The 22,208-nt window shown below is 44.6% G+C and overlaps 1 protein-coding gene across 3 annotated transcripts in view; it reads left to right on the forward strand.

The window, feature by feature from the left end:
- CTNNA1 (catenin alpha 1) overlaps window positions 1–21,835 on the forward strand; it is a 195,783-nt gene extending 173,948 nt beyond the window's left edge. For all 3 annotated transcript variants that reach the window (XM_059061247.2, XM_067031728.1, XM_067031727.1), the window contains 8 exons: window positions 2,273–2,429; window positions 10,281–10,481; window positions 11,043–11,194; window positions 16,004–16,114; window positions 17,689–17,870; window positions 18,028–18,133; window positions 19,730–19,864; window positions 20,927–21,835. In XM_059061247.2, coding sequence (XP_058917230.1) covers window positions 2,273–2,429; window positions 10,281–10,481; window positions 11,043–11,194; window positions 16,004–16,114; window positions 17,689–17,870; window positions 18,028–18,133; window positions 19,730–19,864; window positions 20,927–21,214 — 1,332 coding nt within the window. In that variant the 3' untranslated portion in view covers window positions 21,215–21,835. The remainder of the gene's footprint in view (window positions 1–2,272; window positions 2,430–10,280; window positions 10,482–11,042; window positions 11,195–16,003; window positions 16,115–17,688; window positions 17,871–18,027; window positions 18,134–19,729; window positions 19,865–20,926) is intronic.
- The last annotated feature ends 373 nt before the right edge of the window (window positions 21,836–22,208 follow it).

Consider the following 22,208-nt stretch of genomic DNA (forward strand, 5'->3'; position numbering starts at 1 on the left):
ATAATTGATAGTCTTGATAATCTATCCCTTCCAGTTATCTAGGAGGGAAGAGGAATAGTTGCACCAGTCTAATGGGTCTGATTCTTGTTTAGTTTGTTGATTACAGTCTTTGGGGGCTTGTGGGGGCTAAGTTGATAACCTCACTCTTGAATACTTCTCAGTATATTAGGAATTATACATATGACCTAAAGGCATGTGGTTTCTATAACACCGAAAAAACATCATCCCAAACTCCAACCCTCAGGTAGCATGCCCAAATGACTCTGGGGTGACTATTGTTCTGCCTCTTCCAGATGTCCACTCCATCACCACCAGTTTCCTCTTGTCTTTGCTTACCTTCAGAGTTGCATTATTATGAACACATTTATTTCCAATAACCTATAAGCACCTTGTACATAGAAATCTTACTATACTCTCAGCTCCTTTTCATACTTACTTTCTCATTATTCACTCATTTACTGAATATAGCAAAGGATCTGAAAGACATTTCTCCAAAGAATATACACTAGTGGTCAACAAGTACATTAAAATATAAGCAACATCATGAGCCATCAGGGAAATGGAAATCAAAACCACAGTGGAAAAAAAAAAAAACCACAGTGAGATATCACTTCACATCCACTAGGATGGCTAAAGTTTTTTAAAAAAGGAAAAAGAGGGCTTCCTTGGTGGTGCAGTGATTGAGAGTCCGTCTGCCAATGCAGAAAATACGGGTTGGTGCCCCAGTCTGGGAAGATCCCACATGCCGCGGAGCGGCTGGGCCCGTGAGCCATGGCCGCTGAGCCTGCGCGTCCGGAGCCTGTGCTCCGCAACGGGAGAGGCCACAGCAGTGAGAGGCCCACGTACCGCCAAAAAGAAAAAAAAAAGGAAAAACTAAAAACAGGTGTTGAAGATGTGGGGAAATTGGAACCCTCATACATGCTGGTAGGAATGAAAAATGGTTCAACTGCTTTGGAAGACAGTATGGCAGTTCCTCAGAAAGTTAACTATAAAGTTAACCATATGATCCAGCAGTTCCATTCCTAGTTATATATTCAAGAATAATGATAACAAACAAAACACATATGTGAATGTTCATAGTAGCATTATTCATAATGACCAAAAAGTAGAAAGAATTCAGATATTTGTCAGCTGATGAATGAATAAAGAAAATGTGGTAAATTCGTATAATGACATATTATTTGTCAATAAAAAGGATGAAATACTGATACATTCTATAGCATGTATGAACCTTGGAAACATGGTAAGTGAAAGGAGCTAGTTCCAGAAATGCACATATTAATATGATTCCATTTTAAGGAAAAGTCCAGAATAGGTAGATCCATAAAGACAGAAGTTAAGTTAGTGGTTGCCAGGAGACAGGGTTCAGGGAAATAGGGAGTGACTGCTAGTGGGTGTGGGTTTCTTTCTGGAGTGATGGACATGTTCTAAAATGATTGTGGTGACGGTTACAAAACTGAATATACCCAGAATCTTTGAATCTTACGATTTAAATGGGTGAATTGTTTGGTATATAAAATTATATTTCAGTAAAGCTGGTTTTTTTTCCTAAAAAGTTACTTTTTATTATTCTAGAAGAAATTACTTTTTAAACTTAATAAATGTTACAGTTTCTGTGAAGTTATTATATGTCAAATACAGTATATCTCAGAAAATAATATTTTTCACATATGTACTTTGAGAATGTACCAAGAACCTAAAATGCCAAATGTTCATCACAAGATTAAGAACGGTGGGTGACTGGAACAAACCTAGTTATCATATAATCAGAATAGTGATGTGCATCTATAAGATGGAATAATAAACAGTTAATGTTTTTTCACATACATTTAATGATACGGAGAAGTATTTAAAAGAAGAAACAGGAATAGTCAGTTTTATGTAGCATATAATTTAATTATGTATTGTTTGATTTGGCACACATAACATAACATAACATGTGTGTGAGGAAAAAACCTGGAGTATAATGTCAAAAATTGTGAAGAGTTGTTATCACAGGGTGGAGAGATAAGAGAAACTTTTGTTTGTTATCATCCATAGTTCCAGTGTATTACTGTATTTCAGATGTATTACTTCTCCATTCACATATAAAGCCTGTTTAATACTTCTCTACTTTATTTTTGTAAACTGTTACAGTGGAGCATGTGGTATCATGCGTCCTCATGAAATGCACAGGAGACAAAGCCATAGCCACCGTGCTGACCAAATTGTCTCACTTGTTTTATTTTCATGACTCTGAAAGAGTAAACAATGAACTTTAATGTCTTTGCAGGTTATCAATGCTGCATTGGCTTTAGCAGCAAAACCACAGAGTAAACTGGCCCAAGAGAACATGGATCTTTTTAAAGAACAGTGGGAAAAACAAGTCCGAGTTCTCACAGATGCTGTCGATGACATTACTTCTATTGATGACTTCTTGGCCGTCTCAGGTAATGAGCTGATTCCCCAGAGAAGTATGTGAGGCTGTGCATAATTCCTTTCACCTAAGTTAAAATAATTGGCAATCAAAACGCCCCCAAGTATGGGCAGGTAAATTATTCTAGCAATAATATTGTGCTGGTTTTCATTTTAATTAAAAACAACAACAACAAAAAAAGCTACTACTGACTCCTCGGCAGTGGGACTTGGGGATGGAGTTGTTTCCCTTGTTATGGGACTGGTCTCGGTCTTAGAAGTGTGAATTAGTAATTAGTAATCTGCCTGGCAGAGGTTTTTTCTGTTGATACAGAGTAAGATCTTGCAGCTGTGACCTGTACAACACCATAGCCATCCACCCCTCTTGCTGCTGCTGTGTTTAGAAAAAACATTGACCTGTGTCCTGGCTGTGGTTATTTGTTACGAGCCTATGAGACTTAGGAGGAGGGATTCCCAACATCATCAGCTTTAGTTTCTTTTGTAAAAATTGTTCCCCTTGGAAAGCTTCTCTTTATGTCTCCCTCAGAAAAGATCGTAGTTTAACTGCCTGCTTTTCGAAAGACTCTGTCTGCATGATGCACGGATAGAAAACAGAGAGGAGATATTTAAGTACCATTTAATTATGAACTTGCAAAAAATAAATCTGGGTAATTCACCTCACAAAAACAGTTGATTTCATTATAATAAACATAAACTGGTAATGACATAGTAAATTGCATTCATATAGAAAATGTCTGTCAACTTCAATTCCCTGTGTATCACACAGAGATAAGTTTCAATCCATCTTCTTGGAGTTGAGCAAGTATAAATGCGTTCTCCATTTGACAGGCCTCTGCTGCCCTCGACTGCACTGCTTGCTCTCTGGAGGTGCCAGGCTTCCTGAGGCCAGTGGTTGTGGGCAGAGTCAATGGCTGGTACTTGTAGGGCTGAAACTACCTGTCACCCCAGGGGACCACAGTTTGGAATGTGGGAGATGTGAGTGGCCATGGGGCTTGAAACAGAAGCGGGGCTTAAGTACATGCACAGCACAGTCCTCCAGCAGTGACCTATATAAGGTGACAGTGTGTTCTGCATACCAGTGTTCCCCCGTGTCTGCTTGCTCTCCTTGGGATTGGAGCTTTGGCTCTACTTGAGATAGTGGGGAGCAGGCAATCCGTAAACTGCAAAACAAGGGGGTAAACCATGCTGCTGCAGGACTGCCAAATTGCAGGTGCTGGTACTTTAAAACAAAAAACCCATTTGTAAGCATATCTTTGCAGGTGCCAAAAATGCAGGGATTGCTTTTTTGGGAAATCTTGGCCTTCTGTTGTTTTCCCCAGCGAAGTACTGAATTATTCTTTTTCATAGATTTAGAGAAGAACATTCCACCTTCACAGCACACTTTTAAGCAAACAACAAATTCTGATATCTAAATGCAAAGCCCCCCTCTGGAGATAGATATTACATTCCTAAACTTACTTACCAAGTAAGGCTTGGTCTCAAGGGTTTTTCTGTCCTTCTTATAGCAAAATAAAATGTAATAGAATCAAATGTCCTTCATGCAACATTCTTCAAATTAGAGAACAAAAGGGATTTTGCAGTAGCATTTAGTGGGATCCAGGCAGTATCTTTAGGGTATATGACATAAAACAGAGGAACAGTAAAGAGAAATCAGATTCTTTAACAAATACACTTTTGTCTGGTGACTTTGTTCAATTTTTATGCAAATATGGGAAAGTAGAAGAGTTGACTTGATGGAAAGGAGTTTAGACAGTTTCTATTTAGCAAATAAAAACACGGAACAGTCCTCTCAGTCAGAAAGTGGCGCTTTCAGAGCATCTGAATTTTAAAGATCCACCTTAGTGTGTTTCTCTAATGTTTTGTCACAGGCTTGCTTAGCAGTGTCAAGTAATTAAAAAATTAACAGGACAAGACTGTTACTCACAATCCCTTTGATTTTTATGGTGTGCTTTTTTTCTTTTTTCTTTTTTTTTTGCGGTATGCGGGCCTCTCACTGTTGTGGTCTCTCCCGTTGAGGAGCACTGGCTCCAGATGCGCAGGCTCAGCGGCCATGGCTCACGGGCCCAGCCGCTCCGTGTCATGTGGGATCTTCCCGGACCGGGACACAAACCCATGTCCCCTGCATCGGCAGGCGGACTCACAACCACTGCGCCACCCGGGAAGCCCATGGTGTGCTTTTTAGGGGCATGGGATGAAGGGAAGAGACAAGCAGATGCCTGTGCAGAGTTCTACTGGATTGACCAGTTAATTTTTAGCATTCAAACTCCTTTATACCCTTATGCACTTACCTCACCCATGGCAGCTTTAGCACTTTTTATGTGGCAGACTAGAGATGTCTCTCTATCTCACCTGATACACTGGCTCTCGTTGAGAGGAATCCCATTTTCAACCGGGAAGGCCCCCACTGGTCCCCAGTCCTTGGCCCTTGTGTAACTCACAGCCTCTCTAGAGGTGCCCCATGGATTGGAGAGCAGGCATCATCTGCAACCACTGTGTGCAGTCTTTATACCAGAAGCTGAGATCTGCCCACTCCTATTACCCAGAGGCTCAGTAGTCTGTCTGCAAGGTGGGCATATTTCTGAGTAAGAGGCTGCAGGACAAGTGCCCAGCACAGGGTCTGGCTTAACGTTGGTGGACTTCATAAAATTTTACTTAATGAAAAGTAAGAATGCTGCTTGACTCTTGGAGTGGTGGTGTTTTACTGTGTCCCGGGATATTGTGGCCCTATGGCAGTGTGATAGGTTTTGAGGAATAGTTCTAGTAATGATTTTTCACCATCAATCCCCTTTGGGATCCCTGGGGCCTGTGTGTTTGCTGTAGCCCTGCCCACTCATGAGAATCCATCCAAAGGGAAGTTACTTAGGGGATAGGACTGAAAGGACCCTCTGCTGCTCTATCTCCATTGTTCCTGGATATTCTGTCCCATTGGTTCCAGAAGTTCCCTCGTGCTTATTACAAGTTATATCCTAAATTTGTGGCTCAAAAATTAATGGTCATCTTGTGTATAACCTGGTAAAGCCATTAAGACCCTGATGCCAGTGTTTCATGAGGCTGCAGGGCAGGAGGAACTTGAGTCACTGTGTATCAAATATGCCAGTCGCACTTGAAAATAGAGAGGGACATACATGCAAGCCACCTCCGGGGGAGAGGGAGTGAAACCCCTGTTCCCCAAGCTGTTCTGTTGAGAAGGTTGCCTTGTAAATATTGGAGGTGGTTTAGGATGCTACAGAGCGTTCAGCAAACCGTGAATATATTTGTATGGACCGATCCCTTAAGGACAGTGGTTTGAAATTTATCAAAGTGATAAAGACTGTTTGAATTTCATTTGAATTGTATTTGATAAACATTTTCCATGGAAATGAAATTTACTTTCTCATTCGTTTACTCTGCTTTCATGTGGAAGTTCTGATCCTCCCCCCCCCCCACACACACCTTTTTTTTTTTAAGTTGCACGTGGTTGGTTAGAGTGGTTCTAGTTGGGTTTATTACTTTTCTTTACCAAGTGCTCTTGGAAACAACAACGCATTAGATACTTTGGGCAACACATAGGAGTAGTAATTTGTACTCTTTCTTCTTCAGTGTCAGTGTGCCCAAATAATTTGGTCTGATTGGTCTAAATAAAAGGATTTTTGTACCTAATTTTTGTTTTTGTGTTTAATCGCAAAAATCCAAAACTGAAAGTAAGGTAAGGAAGTGGTGAAATTAGTTTGATTTCTGACTCCCATGCCCCCTAGCTTGAACAAGTCACTCAATACTTCTGTGCCTGGTTTCCACATTAATTAATAGTGATTTTTAAAAAATGGTTACTGTAGAGTGAGTTAAATGTCAAGCACTCAGAATCTTGCCATAATATTAGAGTAAGTTCTCTATATAACATATTAATATTATCATCTCCTGTGTATGCATAAAGCTGCACTGATAAAGATATCCAGAGCAAGGGGAGGGCGGAACGGGCCCTGTTAGACATTGTGGACTAAAGTATAAGTTATGCAGGCTTTCTGGAGAATGCCAGTTGGCTTGGTTCCAGAGGGCAATTAGGCATCATACATCTACTTTATACGTATATGCCTTTTGACTTAGTATTCCCATTGCTAGAAGTTTTCCCCAGGGATGTGTACATAGACGTTTGCGAAAATACCTGTACAAGAATGTTCACTTCAGCCAAAATGCCTAAGAGAAGACTGGATAAGTGAATGATGGCCCCTCCGTCTATTCAGTAGGGTACGGTACAGCCATTAATATGGATGAGGAAGATCTCTGGAGGCAGTTCTAGAAAGACTTTCAAATGAAAATCAGCTATGTTAACGTCCATAATGTGACCCCTTGGAGACAGACTGTTGTATGTGTGTGTGTATGTTTTTTTTTCCTATTAGAAGCATCTATAGATAAAGACTGTATTAAACAATCAGTTTTTAATGGGGTACAGATTGGTGTGTCTACTCAAAATGGAGCCATGCTGAGTTTACTTGGAAATTCAATTAAGGTAAAGTAACTTATGGTTTAAGTTAGTGTGGGTACCTCCAACCCTCCCATATTGGCACATGTCCAGTGGGAACTCACTTCTCCCTTAGGGCTCAAGTGTAGAGAGCAGGTTGTTGTGTCCTGGGTATATGGTGGCTACAGCTGGCTGGGGCTTTCCCAATGAAGGTGGAAAATGTTACTTTAGTCAGCTTCCTGAAATAGAAGCCTTCCTTGGTGGCTAAAGAATGGCAAGCCTTCCCTGGTTTGGGTTCAGCTGGAAGAAAACCTGTATAAATTCAAGAAAATCTAAATTGATTTTTAAAAACACACTTGCCTAGATGAAGGTTAACAAATCCTTGGTGGAAGTTTGGGCTACTTTGTTTAATGAATGACAAATAATGCTATACTTCATTGATTCTAAGATGTGCTTTCCCTCCCCTGGTATTAACAATCCTGATACCAGGATGAGTCTTAAAAACCAGTGATATGAGAAAACACTGGTTCATAGTTTCATTAGCAACATCTTTTCTTTCCTTTTTATTCCTTTCCTTCCCCTTCCCCAAATGTTAGATTCAGTAAAAGCAGCAGTTTTTAACCTAAGGCCTAGTATGGTAGGCAGACTCAGTACCAGTCTGCTTAGTTTAATATGTAGAGAGTTTGTATATAAAAGATGTTTCTGATCTAAACATGGGCTCTAAATCCATTTATTCTTATAATTGGTTCACATATTCCTCCTAAAATTGGTTTATGTAAAAAGTTTAATACGTTATCTCTTTCAGTAGTGCAATGGTGTAAATTCTAGCAAGTCTCCTAATTTTTGAATTAGCACATGCTAAATTATGGTCTTCTTAGCTATCTTGTGGTAATTCACTTTTCCCTTCTGCAGTAGAAATTTTTACTATATTTTGGCTTTCCCTGGAAAGATATTTATTTTAATTGATGAATTTTTATTTTTTAAAAAGACTTTTAGAGCAGTTTTAGGTTCACAGCCAAATTAAGAGGAGGGTATAGAGACTTTCCATCTACTTGTGACCGCCACACACGTACAGCCTCCCCCATTATCAACATCTCCCACGACAGCACATTTGTTACAATTGATGAACCTACATTGACACCTCATTATCACCCAAAGTCCATAATATACACTCCTGTTCACTCTTGGTGGAATATACTTCATAGGTTTGGACAGATGTTTCCATCATTGAGTATTTTCACTGCCTTAAAAATCCTCTGTGCTCCACCTATTCATTCCTCCCTGCTCCAACCCCTGGCAACCCTCGAGGTTCCTGCATGTCTCTTCATAGCTTAATAGCACTTTTTTTAAGTGCTGAGTAATATTCCACTGTCTGGATGTACCACAGTTTTTCAGTTCACCTACTGAAGCATGCCTTGGTTGCTTCCCAGTTTTGTCAATTTTATGTATAAAGCTGCTATAAACATCTGTGTGCAGGTTTTTATGAGGACTTAAGTTTTTAGCTCCACTGCATAAATACCAAGGAGTGCAATTGCTGGATCATAGGTAATAGTATGTTTAGTTTTGTGGGTGCAAGTCCCTGCCTACAGTCTCTTGGGAACTACAAAATGAAGGGCCTTGCTCCCAGAGCCTACAGGGGATCTTGAAGTCCAAAGGCAGGGCATTGTGGTGCCTCTATTCTTTGCTGAATCCACTAAGTATCACTTGCCTCTGGCTCCCCTTGAGATAAGAGGAAATAGCATCGTGACCACTAGACACTGTCATATATAACTTGACTGAGTATGTTAGCAGAGGCTGTGAGGGAAAGGTAATGACTTTTGGAAGGGAATTAAATCAGGAACCAGTCTAGATAATGACAGGTCAAAGCATAAGGTAACCAGGGATGGCAAAGAAATGACCAGGTGTGTTTCTTTCTTTCTTTTTTAAAAAATTTATTTATTTTTGGCTGTGTTGGGTCTTTGTTGCTGCATGTGGGCTTTCTCTAGTTGCAGTGAGCAGGGGCTACTCTTCGTTGCGGTGCACAGGCTTCTCACTGCAGTGGCTTCTCATTGCAGAGCACGGACTCTAGGTGTGCGGGCTTCAGTAGTTGTGGCCCGTGGGCTCAGTAGTTGTGGCTCGCGGGCTCTAGAGCACAGGCTCAGTAGTTACGGCGCACGGGCTTAGTTGTTCCGCGGCATGTAGGATCTTCCCAGACCAGGGATCGAACCTGTGTCCCCTGCATTGGCAGGCGGATTCTTAACCATGGCGCCACCAGGGAAGCCCCAGATGTGTTTCTTAAACAGATTACATTTGCCCTAATTGTCCTGTCTCTTCCAGAAAAACCAGAACCATTAGTCTTTCACCTATTGTGCCAGGTACTTTCTTGGTTTAAGGAAGTGAGCATGTCTTTAACAGACACTGCTTCTAAGAGTTCTTACGTGTCTTGAAAGCTCCTTTCCAAGCTGGAAGGAAATGGGCAGGCAGTGACCTGGGGGCTTGTGTTGCTCACTCACCCACCCACCCCATGGATTGTGGGCATCCCTGTCACTTGGGCCGTCTGCTGGTGGACTCTGCAGTTCCTGGTAGTGAGAACATCCCCTTTCCCATTCTGGGTCGATCCCTACATATCAACCTCATCCATTTTAATGGCTGCATAGTGCCCATAATTTATTACCCACTCTGCTCTTGGACATTTTGGTTGCTTCCACTTTGCTATTATAGATGAGGTTGAAGTGGACTCCTCAGTCTGTTGTTTCCAATACCCACTGCCAAGCTTTTTGCTTTGAGGAAAAAAATAGCTTTGGTGGGTCCTCCAAATCCAGCTCTATGACTAGATAGCTTAACAGGAGTCAAGGGTTTCCTCAAATATCACAACAGGTCCACCTGCATCCCATGAGTGGTTTACTGAATGTTTTGCCTCAGGGGTGGTCCCTCAGCGCCTTCCAGAGGGGGCTTTAACCTGCCTTCCAGGACCTTCTCCTGTTCCAGAGCTGTCCTGGCATCTTGGTAGCTTGTCTGAATACCATCGGCATCTACTGGAGGGAGGGGCAAGAAACTGGGAGAGTAAGACCTTACAGTGAACCTTTTCTTCTAATTTAGACTTTGTTTGGGATGTAAAACCAGTGAAATCATTTAAGGGAAGGAGAAGTTATTAAGGATTCTGTGATCTTGAATTTTCTGCCTGGCTTAAAACAACTGTGCCTTAAAAATGGGCCTCTCTGTTTCTCTCTTTTAAACCTGGAATAAAGATTGTTGTTCTTGGAGGTGATTGCAGGTTGAGTTTCTGTGGGACAGTTAATCCAGTCTCTTGAGTGAAATGATATGTGTAAAGCTTTTGGCACTGTAGCTGGCACAGAGTGAGCTGTCGATGAATGACAGATGCCAACTTACAGTTGTCCCCTTCTAGTGGAAGGCCTCCTCCCTTATTCAGCTTTTTTTGTGTGTTCCTCAGAGAATCACATTTTGGAAGACGTGAACAAATGCGTCATTGCTCTCCAAGAGAAAGATGTGGATGGGCTGGACCGCACAGCTGGTGCAATTCGAGGCCGAGCTGCTCGGGTCATTCACGTGGTCACCTCAGAGATGGACAACTATGAGCCAGGGGTCTACACAGAGAAGGTGCTGGAAGCCACCAAGCTCCTCTCCAACACAGGTGTGGGGGCTGCCTCCCTTCCCTGTGCTCCCCACACACAGATGGCCTGCTGGCCAGGCCATCCAGTTAGTGCAGGCCCTGTGGTTAGGAAGTAGGACGCTGGGACTCAGTTCGGTCTTAGGACAAGAATTCTGGAAGGTATGTCAGATTTGTGAGAAGTTGGTCAGCCACATTAAGGCCTCACAAACACATTTCCTTCATGTGTGTCCCACGATTAATGATGGGAGTTATTTTAAGATGAACGTCTGAGTTATATCTCCTGTCAGTGAACGCACTTAAATTAAGGAGGGTCCCATTCTAGCAAGGCCTCAAGTTAATCCCAGTTCTCAACCCTGTAAATCCTATGTTGCAGAATCTGCCCAGAGACAAAGAAGATGATTTGAGTCTGTAAAATACAGCATTTGATTTATTTCAACCATAAATACTTCTCACATAGGTAGAAGCAGAGGCTCTTCACCATGCACCCTGCCTCTTTGTGTCTAACTGAGGGATTTGGGGAGGGCTGGTAGAGCAGTGATGTTTGCAGGGCCAGCAGGATCTGCCATGCTCTCCTCTCTGCAGTCATGCCACGTTTTACCGAGCAAGTGGAAGCGGCCGTGGAAGCCCTCAGCTCGGACCCCGCCCAGCCCATGGATGAGAACGAGTTTATCGATGCCTCACGCCTGGTGTACGATGGCATCCGGGACATCAGGAAAGCGGTGTTGATGATAAGGGTGAGTAACTGCATTTCAGATGTTTTAACAGCTTCTTATCATTTGCTAAACTTGAGCAATGCATCATTTTGGAACTCAGCAGATGAGTGGCAATATATTAAAACCATGAATCTAAAAGCTGTTAGAATGAGATATATTTAATTATGTTGTCTAAAATGACTTTTAGTTGCAAGTTAGAGCCCTGACTTGGGCTGAGAAAGAGAGCTAGTATGAGTTGGCCTTGACGATTTACTTTTAAGTTAAACAATTGCCACAAATACGAGGCTTCCGCTTGAGTTAGAGGGAAACTACAGAAAATAAAGGCTCATCAGTTAATTTCAGAGAAGGGAGTATTTCCTTAACGCAGGTTGAAGCTCTTCTTTACATGGAGCACCCCTCGCCTCAAAGGTGGCAGGCAGGCAGGATGCTAGAACCCCAGGGTTTTGAGGGTGAGAATGAGGGGCTGTGGCAACTCTGGGCTCGGGGCCAAGCGTTGAGCCCTCTCACCGTAGCTGAATAGAAGTGCCACCTGCTCTGGGCCCCATGTGACCCATCCTCTCTGAGACAGCAGTAGTTCTCACCATCTGAGACAATGTCTAGGGCCCCCTGTGGATTAGCATGCACAAAGGGGTTTTGAGAAACTACTGACTCCTCTGTGATCGTCCCCAGTGTGCTGTGCTGGGACTCACAGCTGCCCTTGCCATAGCAGTTGATCCCTCACATGCTGTTCTGAGCATGAACAGCTCTGGAAGCTGGGAGCAGAGCCTGTGCCAAGCTCCCCCAGTCTCACCTGGACCTCCCCCAGGTTCGGGCCATCCCTGACATAGCCAACAGAGCCAGCAGTTGGAATGCAGGGTCTGCCTGCTGAGTAGACAGCTGCTTTGCTATGCTGATGATCTAGTCGGGTCAGGGGAATTTCAGTTACACCTTCATGGGTTGCTTGCTAGTCAAACCTCCCAAGGTAGGCAGGGGTTCTGTCGCACTTTTTACCCCCTCAGCTGGAAACAGAGGCCATTTCTGAGGCAGGTGTATTAGGCTGGACCCATTCTGTATGCAGTGTAGAAATGCTTGGGCAAGACTGCGTTTCTCTCTGGGGTGAGGAGGAAAGAGAACTATTCAAGGATGGCCTGGTTGGCTGATGGCTGTCCCTGCAGGCCCAGGTCACCTGGACATGCTGGGGTGTCAGGGGGAGAGCTGGGGGAGCCTTTTTGCTTTCTTCACGCCTGCTGCTGTGCTAGAGAGCAACCCATGCTCAGCAGGGCGTAGCCTGGTTGAATGCAAGGTTAAACCCAGCAACCAGATCTCAGTGGTGTGAAGGGATCCCTGGGTCAGGTGTACCAGTGGTGGTAAAACACAGCTCTATTTTTCCAAAGTTCTTTGCATACTGACAGACACTTAGAGAATAGAAGAAACGTTAATGATAATGAGGAGTCGCTGGGTGTTTGAGATTAATGCCTTTGGGGTTTTAAGTGAGCTGGTACTGCGCACACTCCAGGATGCCTGCACATTCCAGGGCCTGTTCTGTGGAAGCAGGTCGGGTTGTGGGAAACTACACCCTGGGAACAGGCAGGCAGCTCAGATTTCTCTTCACGTCTGTGACTCTAAGCAAGTTTCCTCATCTTTCTGAGACTCACATGGTGGTGTTGATGGTTTTAATGGGATGAAATGGAGGTAACGTGTTTAGCTCAGGGCCTGGAATGTAGTAGCTGTTTCTTGCGCACTTACTGCTGTGTTGGAGCGTAAGTATGACAGAGGCCCTGGCAGGCTCGGTGAGATAGAACCCGGGGTGTGGTCAGCTGGGAGGGCCCAGAGCAAGGGCAAAGTAGGTCTGCGGCAGCAGTGGTTTAACTCCTCCCGTATTGTCTTGATTTTAATTCAGGAATCATCCTTCCAACCCCCAGGCCTCTCAGTTTCTTGATGTCTTATCCTCCCCCAACCTCAACCTCACTTGCCTAGTCTTACCCAGTCCTTGTCATTACCAGTATCTACATCATCCCAGTGTCAGGTTTCCCCCTTCCATCAGCTCACTGTCTCTGGTGCTGTGACTCCCAACGGTCCTTTGAGTCCATCAGGATCTTCAGCCGGTTGGCCCTCCCTACTTGCAACCTTCACTAAGGCCTTCAGGTCCTTGCCTCATTCCTTTTCCAGCTTTGAGTCTGGTCCATTAGTATAATCTCTTTTGTCCCCTTTTATGTCCTCTTATTTGCCTTGAAAAATACAATCCTAGTGAAATTCCTTCTCCTGCTGAGCATGGTGTTGAAAAATGCAGCCACCCTGACTGGGGTCACCGAACCCAGGACCGTCAGGGGGCCCTTGATGCCATGCAGCCTTGGCAACACAGCCATAGAGTCTGGGAGCATTTCATACCTTCCTGCTTGCCTCCCCATCTGTGCCCCATCCTACGTGTCTGGCCTCAGTGCCTGTTGCACTGAGGATCCTGAGGCAGTTAGAACATCTGCTCCTGGCTGAGCCCGTCCCCTGCACTGGGTCCCATTCTCTCTTCCTCCAGCACCTTCCCCCCCAGCATACAAACATGCCATTATTTCTCCTGTTATAAGAAAATCTCCTGGCTCCCCTCCTCCTCAGTCTCCTTTGCTGGTTTATCCTCATCCCTCATCTTCTCAGCCCCTTACCACTGGTACACCCTGTAGCAGTTTTTCACCTCTCTTCTGACTGTACTCATTCCCCTGGTGTATAAAGACGTGAGAAAACCAGCAAGAGGTTGACTCTTCTGCGGTCCACACTCACCTAGCCACCTTGCCTGCTGCCTGTCACTTGTCTAATAGGCACCTCAAGCTTTTTATTCCCCAAAGTGAGCTCCTCATCTCTCTCCACCCTGTTTTCTCGTATCAGTTGATGGCAAATCTGTCTTCTACTTGCTCAGGCCCGAACCTTGGATTCACCTTTGATTCCACTTTTTGCCTCAAACCCTGAATTTGATTTATCGGCAAATCCTGTTGGATCTACCTTCACAATAAATAGAAACTCTAAACACTGTTCCTACCCTGGTCCAGGCCACCAGCATCTCTCACCTGGATTCATGCAATTGCTTGCTTCTCAGCCAGTCTCCCTATTTGCATCCCTAGGTGCCTGCAGTCTCATCCACAGAGCACCCAGGGTGATCCTTTTAAGCTTCAATAGATCACGTTATCTACTGCTTAGTACTCTCCAAAGGCTGCCATGTCATTCGGTCCTTACACTGGCCCACAAGGCCTTTAAGAAGCTGAATCTGTCACCTCTCTGACCTCATCTCCTACTGCTCCCCTGCCTTTGCTCCCAGGGCTTCAGCTGACACTGTGCCATAAGGGCAGTGAGCTGAGCCCCAACTGTGGCCTTGCTATTCATCCAGTTCCCCAAGCCTTTCTGTTGGTGACTCCGTCCTGCCGGAACACTCCTCCCCCAGGTACCTCCTGTGCTCCCACCTTCATTGCCTTCAGGTCTGTGCTCCAGTGTCACCTTTTCGTGAGACCTTTCCTGACCACTGATATAAAATTACAATCCTCCTCTACTGCTTACTTACAGCACTGATCACTTTCTAATAGGTCATGTGGTTCACTTTTGTCATTTTTCCCATCAGAATATATGTGAGAGCAGGGATTTTTGTCTGTGTCATTTTGTACCTTCAGGGCCTATAACAGTGCTTGGCATACAAATATTCAGTGAATGAATGAATGAATAGGAGATATTTGGTTTTCTTGGCAAGAACAGTTCTTGGGTCTGTGATGGGCTATCGAGGAAGGTGGGGAAGTGGAGATCCTGTTAGGAGGGCACCCCTTTGACAAAGCTCCTCCACAGACTGAGGCTCAAGTGTCTGTGACCTCAGGATTAAAATGGCAAATGGCAGCAAGACTCCAGGATCTTGCATTGCTGTGTGACTCACTGGTTCCTCGAGTGACCCTGGCTGTCCTCACCTCCTCGTGGAGGGGCAGGCCTGGCCTTTGCACCTGTACAAACCCAACATACTCTGGGCAGTTTTGGATGCTTCCTCACAGGAAGCCCTTGGGCTGGGCTTGGATTAGGTCCTGGTGCAGATGAGGGACTCGCCTCACTGCCCTCCTGTCACAGGCCGGCCGGCTGGGCTAAGAGCCAACCCCAGCTGCTCTGCCTGCTGCCCTGTTGCTGATAACTTCCAGAAGATGACATTATGTTTCAAGTCAGCAGCTAATCATGAGAGGCTGGAGAGTGTACAAAATAAGAATTTTATTTTATAATTAAAGCAAAGAGGTAGGACCAGTAATTGGTCCCTTTGGTATTTATTCAGACCTTATCTGCCATATTCTCTAATAAAAGCAAGTACATAAAAATACATTGCCTATTTTTACCTGTCAAATCAGCCTTTGGTACCCTAAGAGAAGTCCCAGTATTAGTTAATTCATTTAATTTTCTTGTTTCATAAAATGGGAAAGTTATAAGAATCTGCTTAATGTTGTATGAAACTGCTATTTTTAATACAGTACCTTTTCCACCCAGGACAACTCTCATCTGTCTTAAGATGCAGGTGTTAGAGAAGTACGTTAAGAAGTGAAAACCTATGTCAAGGTCAACTCATTGGTAGAAACTGAAACCCTCATCCCTATAAAGGACCTGTGTCCTTTGGGAAGTGCTGGTGTGGTGCCTTTGCTTGCTGTTTGTTGAATGGGCTGCCTGGCACGTGCATGAGCTAAAGCAGGGTCTCAGACAAATATTGAGCGATTTTAACTTTATTCCTCACGACTGTTTGAAATATTGCAGAAAATTCTGGATGTCTATACATCAGATTGTGGACCCAGAGGCCTGGGGCAGCTGGAGGCCTAGGGTTGTGTTTGACTTGTGATTTCTGTCTCGTGGTAGACCCCTGAGGAGCTGGATGACTCGGACTTCGAGACAGAAGACTTTGATGTCAGAAGCAGGACAAGCGTCCAGACAGAAGACGATCAGCTGATAGCTGGCCAGAGTGCCCGGGTAAGGGACCAAGTTTAACTTGTCCTGCAGACCCTCCCTGTCCTTCTCTGTTCTTGGCTTTTTCTTTTCCAGGAAAACGCATTATTGAGAACACCATTTTTCCTCTTGTTTTCTCTGGCAGTAGGACCGACGTTATCCTAAGTTGTGACACCTGCTAATCAATTGTAGGTTCATCCAAAACGTCTTCTCAGCTGTGCCCTGAAGCTTTGGTTTGTGAAGAGCCCTGAGTCAGGAAAGCCTTAGGATCTAGTCAATGCAATGTTTGTTAATAGGACAGTGAAATTCAAAAAAGATTGCTGTCTTTGCCTATCTCAATGATACCATGGGCATGAACTATTTAATATTCATGGATTAAAAAAAACAGTGGTACATTCAAGAAAATCAGAGCCATTGCATTCATTTAAGTCATTAAATCTTCAATCAACTGCATTTATGTTTTTGGGAGGATGCCAAGAAATATTACTAAGGAGTCTTTTTTCACCCCTTAGAAGATATTTTGAACAGCGGGTACATCCCTGCTTTAAGCCCCACTCGGTCCTAAGCATTTTGGGAAGCTGAGTGGAGAGGAGCCCAAGGCCCTGAGTCTGTGACTTGAGGTGGGCAACAGGCCTCCAGGTGCTGCGGTGATAAGGTTTAAATGCCGTCTCAAGTACCTAAAAATTATACCCTGCAGCAGGTTCTTTTCTGCCTGCTGCTTGTCTTCTTTAAAATTCACATTCTAAAACTACTTCTGGGTCACCTTGAAAAGTTGGAGATGTATTACAGCCACGGAAAGGACTCCATGTATTAGCCCCTTCCTCCTCTCCTCTCCCCATGGCAGGAGGCAGAGGATGAAACTTTTTTTTAAAGTTCAAATGTTTTTTTAAAATATTTTAATTTTATTGGAGTATAGTTGATTTACAATGTTCTGTTAGTTTCAGGTATCAGCAAAGTGATTCAGTTATACATTCTTTTCTAGATTCTTTTCTCATGTAGGTTATCACAGAATATTGAGTAAAGTTCCCTGTGCTATACAGTAGTTCCTTGTTGGTTATCTCTCATAAGAGATATATATGTGGTAGTGTATGTTCATCCCAAGCTCCTGATTTATCCCCCTGCCCCCCACACGTTTCCCCTTTGGTAACCATAAGTTTGTTTTCGATATCTGTTAAGTCTGCTTCTGTTTTGTAAATAAGTTCATTTGTATCTTTTCTTTTAAATTATCACTCATATCACATATGAGTGATAGCATATGATATTTGTCTTTCTTTGCCTGACTTACTTCATTTTGGATGATGAAACTTTTAAAGAATTAAGTTAAGCAGATTCTGTCCCTGTGCAGGCATGATCATGAAGCTTCTGCTTCAACCCCTCATACCCGGTTTTTCTCCACACTAAAACTTGTTCTTGAAAGTGGGTCAGGAATTCAGGCTGCTGTAAACTTCGGTGCAAAATGGCTCTTCAGGCAAAATGAAACCTATTAAAGCATTAGCCTACCTGTGTCATAGATTGCTTGGTGGAAATATTCTTGGCTAATGCACTGTGAGAACTTCATATTCTCTTTATGTAAGAGCTTCCTGGGCTTCTGATTTTAGGCGATCATGGCTCAGCTTCCCCAGGAGCAAAAAGCAAAGATTGCAGAACAGGTGGCCAGCTTCCAGGAAGAAAAGAGCAAGCTGGATGCCGAAGTGTCCAAGTGGGACGACAGTGGTAATGACATCATCGTGCTGGCCAAGCAGATGTGCATGATCATGATGGAGATGACAGACTTTACCCGGTGAGCAGTGCCCTGCCCCAACCTGCTACATGGAGGGCTGCCCCCCTCCCGGCAGGTCACCTCACACAGGCAGGACGTGCTGCTCTGTACACACTTTTCTGTTCATCTCCACCTATGAGGGCTTCACTTAACAATCATTCTTGTTCCCTTTTTTCAGAGGTAAAGGACCGCTCAAAAACACATCAGATGTGATCAGTGCCGCCAAGAAAATTGCTGAGGCGGGATCCCGGATGGATAAGCTTGGCCGTACCATTGCAGACCATGTAAGTGACAGACTTGCCACATGGGCCTCGAAGTTCATCCTGGGACTCTGGCAGCCCAGCGGTGATCACAGTGTTTTTCATGAGACACAGCACTTTTCCCATCTCAAAAATTGTTCTTAACTCGTCAACCTACTTGACTAACATCAGCATAGAGTTTTAAGGATTTCTGTATTCCTGTTTCTTCTTTGACAAGTTTTATAAGGCAGGCCCAGTTTGCATTACAGCACATCTCTGGAGCAGGTGTGTATGTCCTGAAATCTTCCTTCGGTTGACAGCTAAAACCAGCCTTTACTGTTGTTTATTATCTCTCAGATCTCTTCAGGATGTCAGCTCTGGGCAGGAGCTAATTCTGCAAGCCCTAATAATACACTGAAACTAGGTGTATAAGAGCCTCTTCTTGTGGAAGTATTGCAGTATTTCATGTGAGAATCAGGAGCCCTTTTGGCTAGTGCTTTTGGAAGGCTGATGTGCCCAACTGGGGATAGACATCTATGTCCTCAATCACCCAGCCTTCATCCCTTCATTCTCTGTATTGATATGTCCAAAAAAATGTGTTTCCTACCTTCTGGAAAGTTTACAACATATTTCCCTTGATGTTCCAAGATGTTATCAGCTGTAGTTACAAACCGTTCCCAGTCCTTTCCCTGAAGTATCCACACGCTCAGCCTGCATTGGGGTTGCGGGACAAGTGACAGTGGTTTCACATTGCTCAAGCCAAAGATTGGGAAGTCATCCTCAACTCCCCTCTTTCATGTAATAACCAATACTCAGCCCTGGTGCTTCTACTGGCCACATGAATCTCAACACCATCTATCTGGTCCTTCCCTCTTAGCAGTCCCCAGCTGAGTCCTGGCATGCATGGCCCACGCCTGCACGACTGTTACCCCTCCTCACTGACTTCCTGCTCTCTCCTCTGCACTCCAGCCTCCACACAGTTGCCAACACAGTCTTATATGATCATCTTAAAATGCAAATGAGGTATGGCTCTGCCATGCTTCAGTAGCTTCTTAGAATAAAATTCTAGATCTCCAGCATGGTCTGCACCCCAGCCGCACAGGAGGGAGGTTTTTGCATAAACACTTGAGAGAGGTGCTCTGTTCCTTCTTTAGGTGAAGTCTCCGAAGTTGGCCCTGAGCTTTGGCAGCAAGACAGGCATTTCCCTGTGACTGGTCAGGACCCCACGGCTCCCACGTGCTCTTCTTGCTTTGGTTGACTCATCTGTTCTCCATCTTTGCCTAAAATGACTCTCCTTTCATTGGGTGTTTACAGAATGCATCATAACTGAGCAGATAAAGTCCCTCTGAGCAGAAGAGCTATTTGGATGGTTATCACCTAGCTCACAGCACTCTCACTTTTCTCCAGAACCAGACTCTCGCTTGCTGAGGCTGTTTTTCACCTTTAGGGGCAGGGGCTGCAGCAGAGAGTAGCCTAGGGCTATGATGGCCCCAGGTAATTGGTTAACTCCTCTCTTGCCCTTTGCTCAAGCAAGGAGTGAAGAGCTGGTGGCACACTGAGCCTTTCAGAAATATCTGTGGGGGTGGGTGTGTTTGGGCCGGGCTCAGAGTGCTTTGTGCTAAAATTCCGCTCTCCCGTCAGTGCCCAGACTCAGCCTGCAAGCAGGACCTGCTGGCCTACCTGCAGCGCATCGCCCTCTACTGCCACCAGCTCAACATCTGCAGCAAAGTCAAGGCTGAGGTGCAGAACCTTGGTGGGGAGCTGGTCGTCTCCGGGGTAAGTTCCATCTGTGAAGAGAGCTGGTCAGTGGGAACATGCTAGGAAGTGTGCTGTGGGAAAACTGGAAGTTTCCTCTTGGTCCTCAGAGGCCATGGGCTGCACGTTGGCTACTTCCTGCAGAACTGCAGCTCTGCTTAGCATGGTTGGTGACAGCTAGGAGCTCTTACAGTGCTTACCTCTTCCCCCTTGCTGACCATTCCATAGGTAAAAGTGTTTTTGTCTTCATCACTTTTCTTCCCCCAGAGAGAACTGAGCCTGTTCAGAAATTGCAGAGATGACATGTAGGCTTTCTCAAACCCCCTCCACTCTCAAGAGTTCCCAAGTAGTATCTCTTTCTTCCCTTGTCTGTTTACCATGTCACAGTTCTGGACCCCTTGTCACCTTGGGCAGGGGAAAGAAGACATCTTGCTCCACTGAAGCCCTGTGGCTTCTGCTAAACCCCACAGAATTTCCTTTCAAAGACTTGGACATACTCATACCATTTGCTTACCTGCTACAACATAAATGCCCCTGTCTCTGAGGAGCAATAATCTATATTCTCTAAATGAGAGAGGAGACTCTCTGGGTCATTACTGAAAGCACCGGGGGGGGGGGGGGTCTCTGTCTAGGAGGCTGACTTATTGCCACCTCCCCCTGCACCATGGCCGTCCATGGCTGTTCTCAGTGCTTATGGTTGGTTACAGCTCTGCCATCACTCAAAAGATTTCGGCAGATCCTTCCCCAACTTGAGTGAATGAAAACTTGTTGAGGGGTGGGGGCAGGTAAAGTAATCGTACCTTAGGTTTTTATCACTCCTCCCTTCTTCAAAAGACCTGAAACAGAGGCATTTTCAGGGTATTTGGAGAAGAGCACCCAGTCATTGGGAGAGCCAGTCAGGAGGAGTGCTGCTGCCCCGCCCTGTCCTGGTCCAGGAGGAGTGGGGACTCCCCTGCCAGGGACCGACAGCCTCCAGCTGAACCAGAGGGTCCAGGCCCTCCGGTACCTAGACCCAGGCCCCTGGGTACATGTGGGGTTGGAGGTCAGGTCTGTGCTCCTCACCTCCCTGTCTGTGCCTCTTAGGTGGACAGCGCCATGTCCCTGATCCAAGCCGCTAAGAACTTGATGAACGCTGTAGTGCAGACAGTGAAGGCGTCCTACGTGGCCTCCACCAAATACCAGAAGTCTCAGGGGATGGCTTCCCTTAACCTCCCTGCTGTGTCGTGGAAGATGAAGGCGCCTGAGAAAAAGCCCTTGGTGAAGAGAGAGAAACAGGATGAGACACAGACCAAGATTAAGAGGGCATCTCAGAAGAAGCATGTGAACCCTGTGCAGGCCCTCAGCGAGTTCAAAGCCATGGACAGCATCTAAGGCTGCCCCTAGCCCTCAGGGCTCCTAAAGATATGTCACTGTTCTTCACTCATGTATTTGCTAAATAGAACACTGATGTTAGATTCCATAGGAAAATAGATTTCAGACCTGGCCAAGCTGGTGAATTTTGCAAAGACATACTTGTGTTTAAGTCAGTCAAAAGTACTTTTAGAATTCAGGAGCATATATCTAGCTATATTTTTTTTGTAAGCGTAAAAATTCCATAACCAAAGAGAATCCCACATTAACTTCTTAGTAACACTGTTGACCAAGTTGAGATACCTGTCCTCCTAGTGGTGGCAGCTGTAGGGTTTAAGAGAAGGGGGTCTGACTCCACCCTGGTTCATGGAGAGGGCTTCCACCGGTTCCGGCAGTTTGGCTGGTATTAAACGACCAAAGATGACCCAGAGTAAGCAACCCGGGCATCTTAGGAGGCCCTGAAAAAAGGAACATTCCCAGAAAGGTCTTCAGAGGGACAAACCACATGAAACAGTCAAACATTAATGTATCATGAAGAAAACTGATTACTCTCTTTATGACATGAGAATTTTAATGCATGGTTACAATAACTAATGTACTCTGCTGCAGGACATTAATAAAGTTGCTTTTTTCAAGCTAGAATGTTGTGATGCTGTAATCAGAACATGCTTTTTTCCCTTTTTTCAGCTTCAAATGCAAATTCATCACTGGGCTCACTTCTAATAATTGCAGTGTTTCCTGCCTTGGGCTTATGAGAGAAGCCTGACAAAATAGTGTTTGCTTAGGCAGTAATTTAGACTTACCTTATTTGTGATTACTATAGCGATTACTATAGCTACAAGGTATAATTTTACTTTCTTATTTAAATTTTATGAATTTGAATGTTTTTTACACTAACTTTTCCCAATAAAGTCCAAAATGAAACCAAGTCTAAGGGGCCAGAGTCCTTTTCTTTGCCTTCCAGTGGAGTCAAGTTTTACATTAAACATCTCCTGGATTTGCCTGCAGCATCTGC

The sequence above is a fragment of the Kogia breviceps genome, chromosome 4 (genome assembly GCF_026419965.1).
Source record: "Kogia breviceps isolate mKogBre1 chromosome 4, mKogBre1 haplotype 1, whole genome shotgun sequence".
NCBI lineage: Eukaryota > Metazoa > Chordata > Mammalia > Artiodactyla > Physeteridae > Kogia > Kogia breviceps.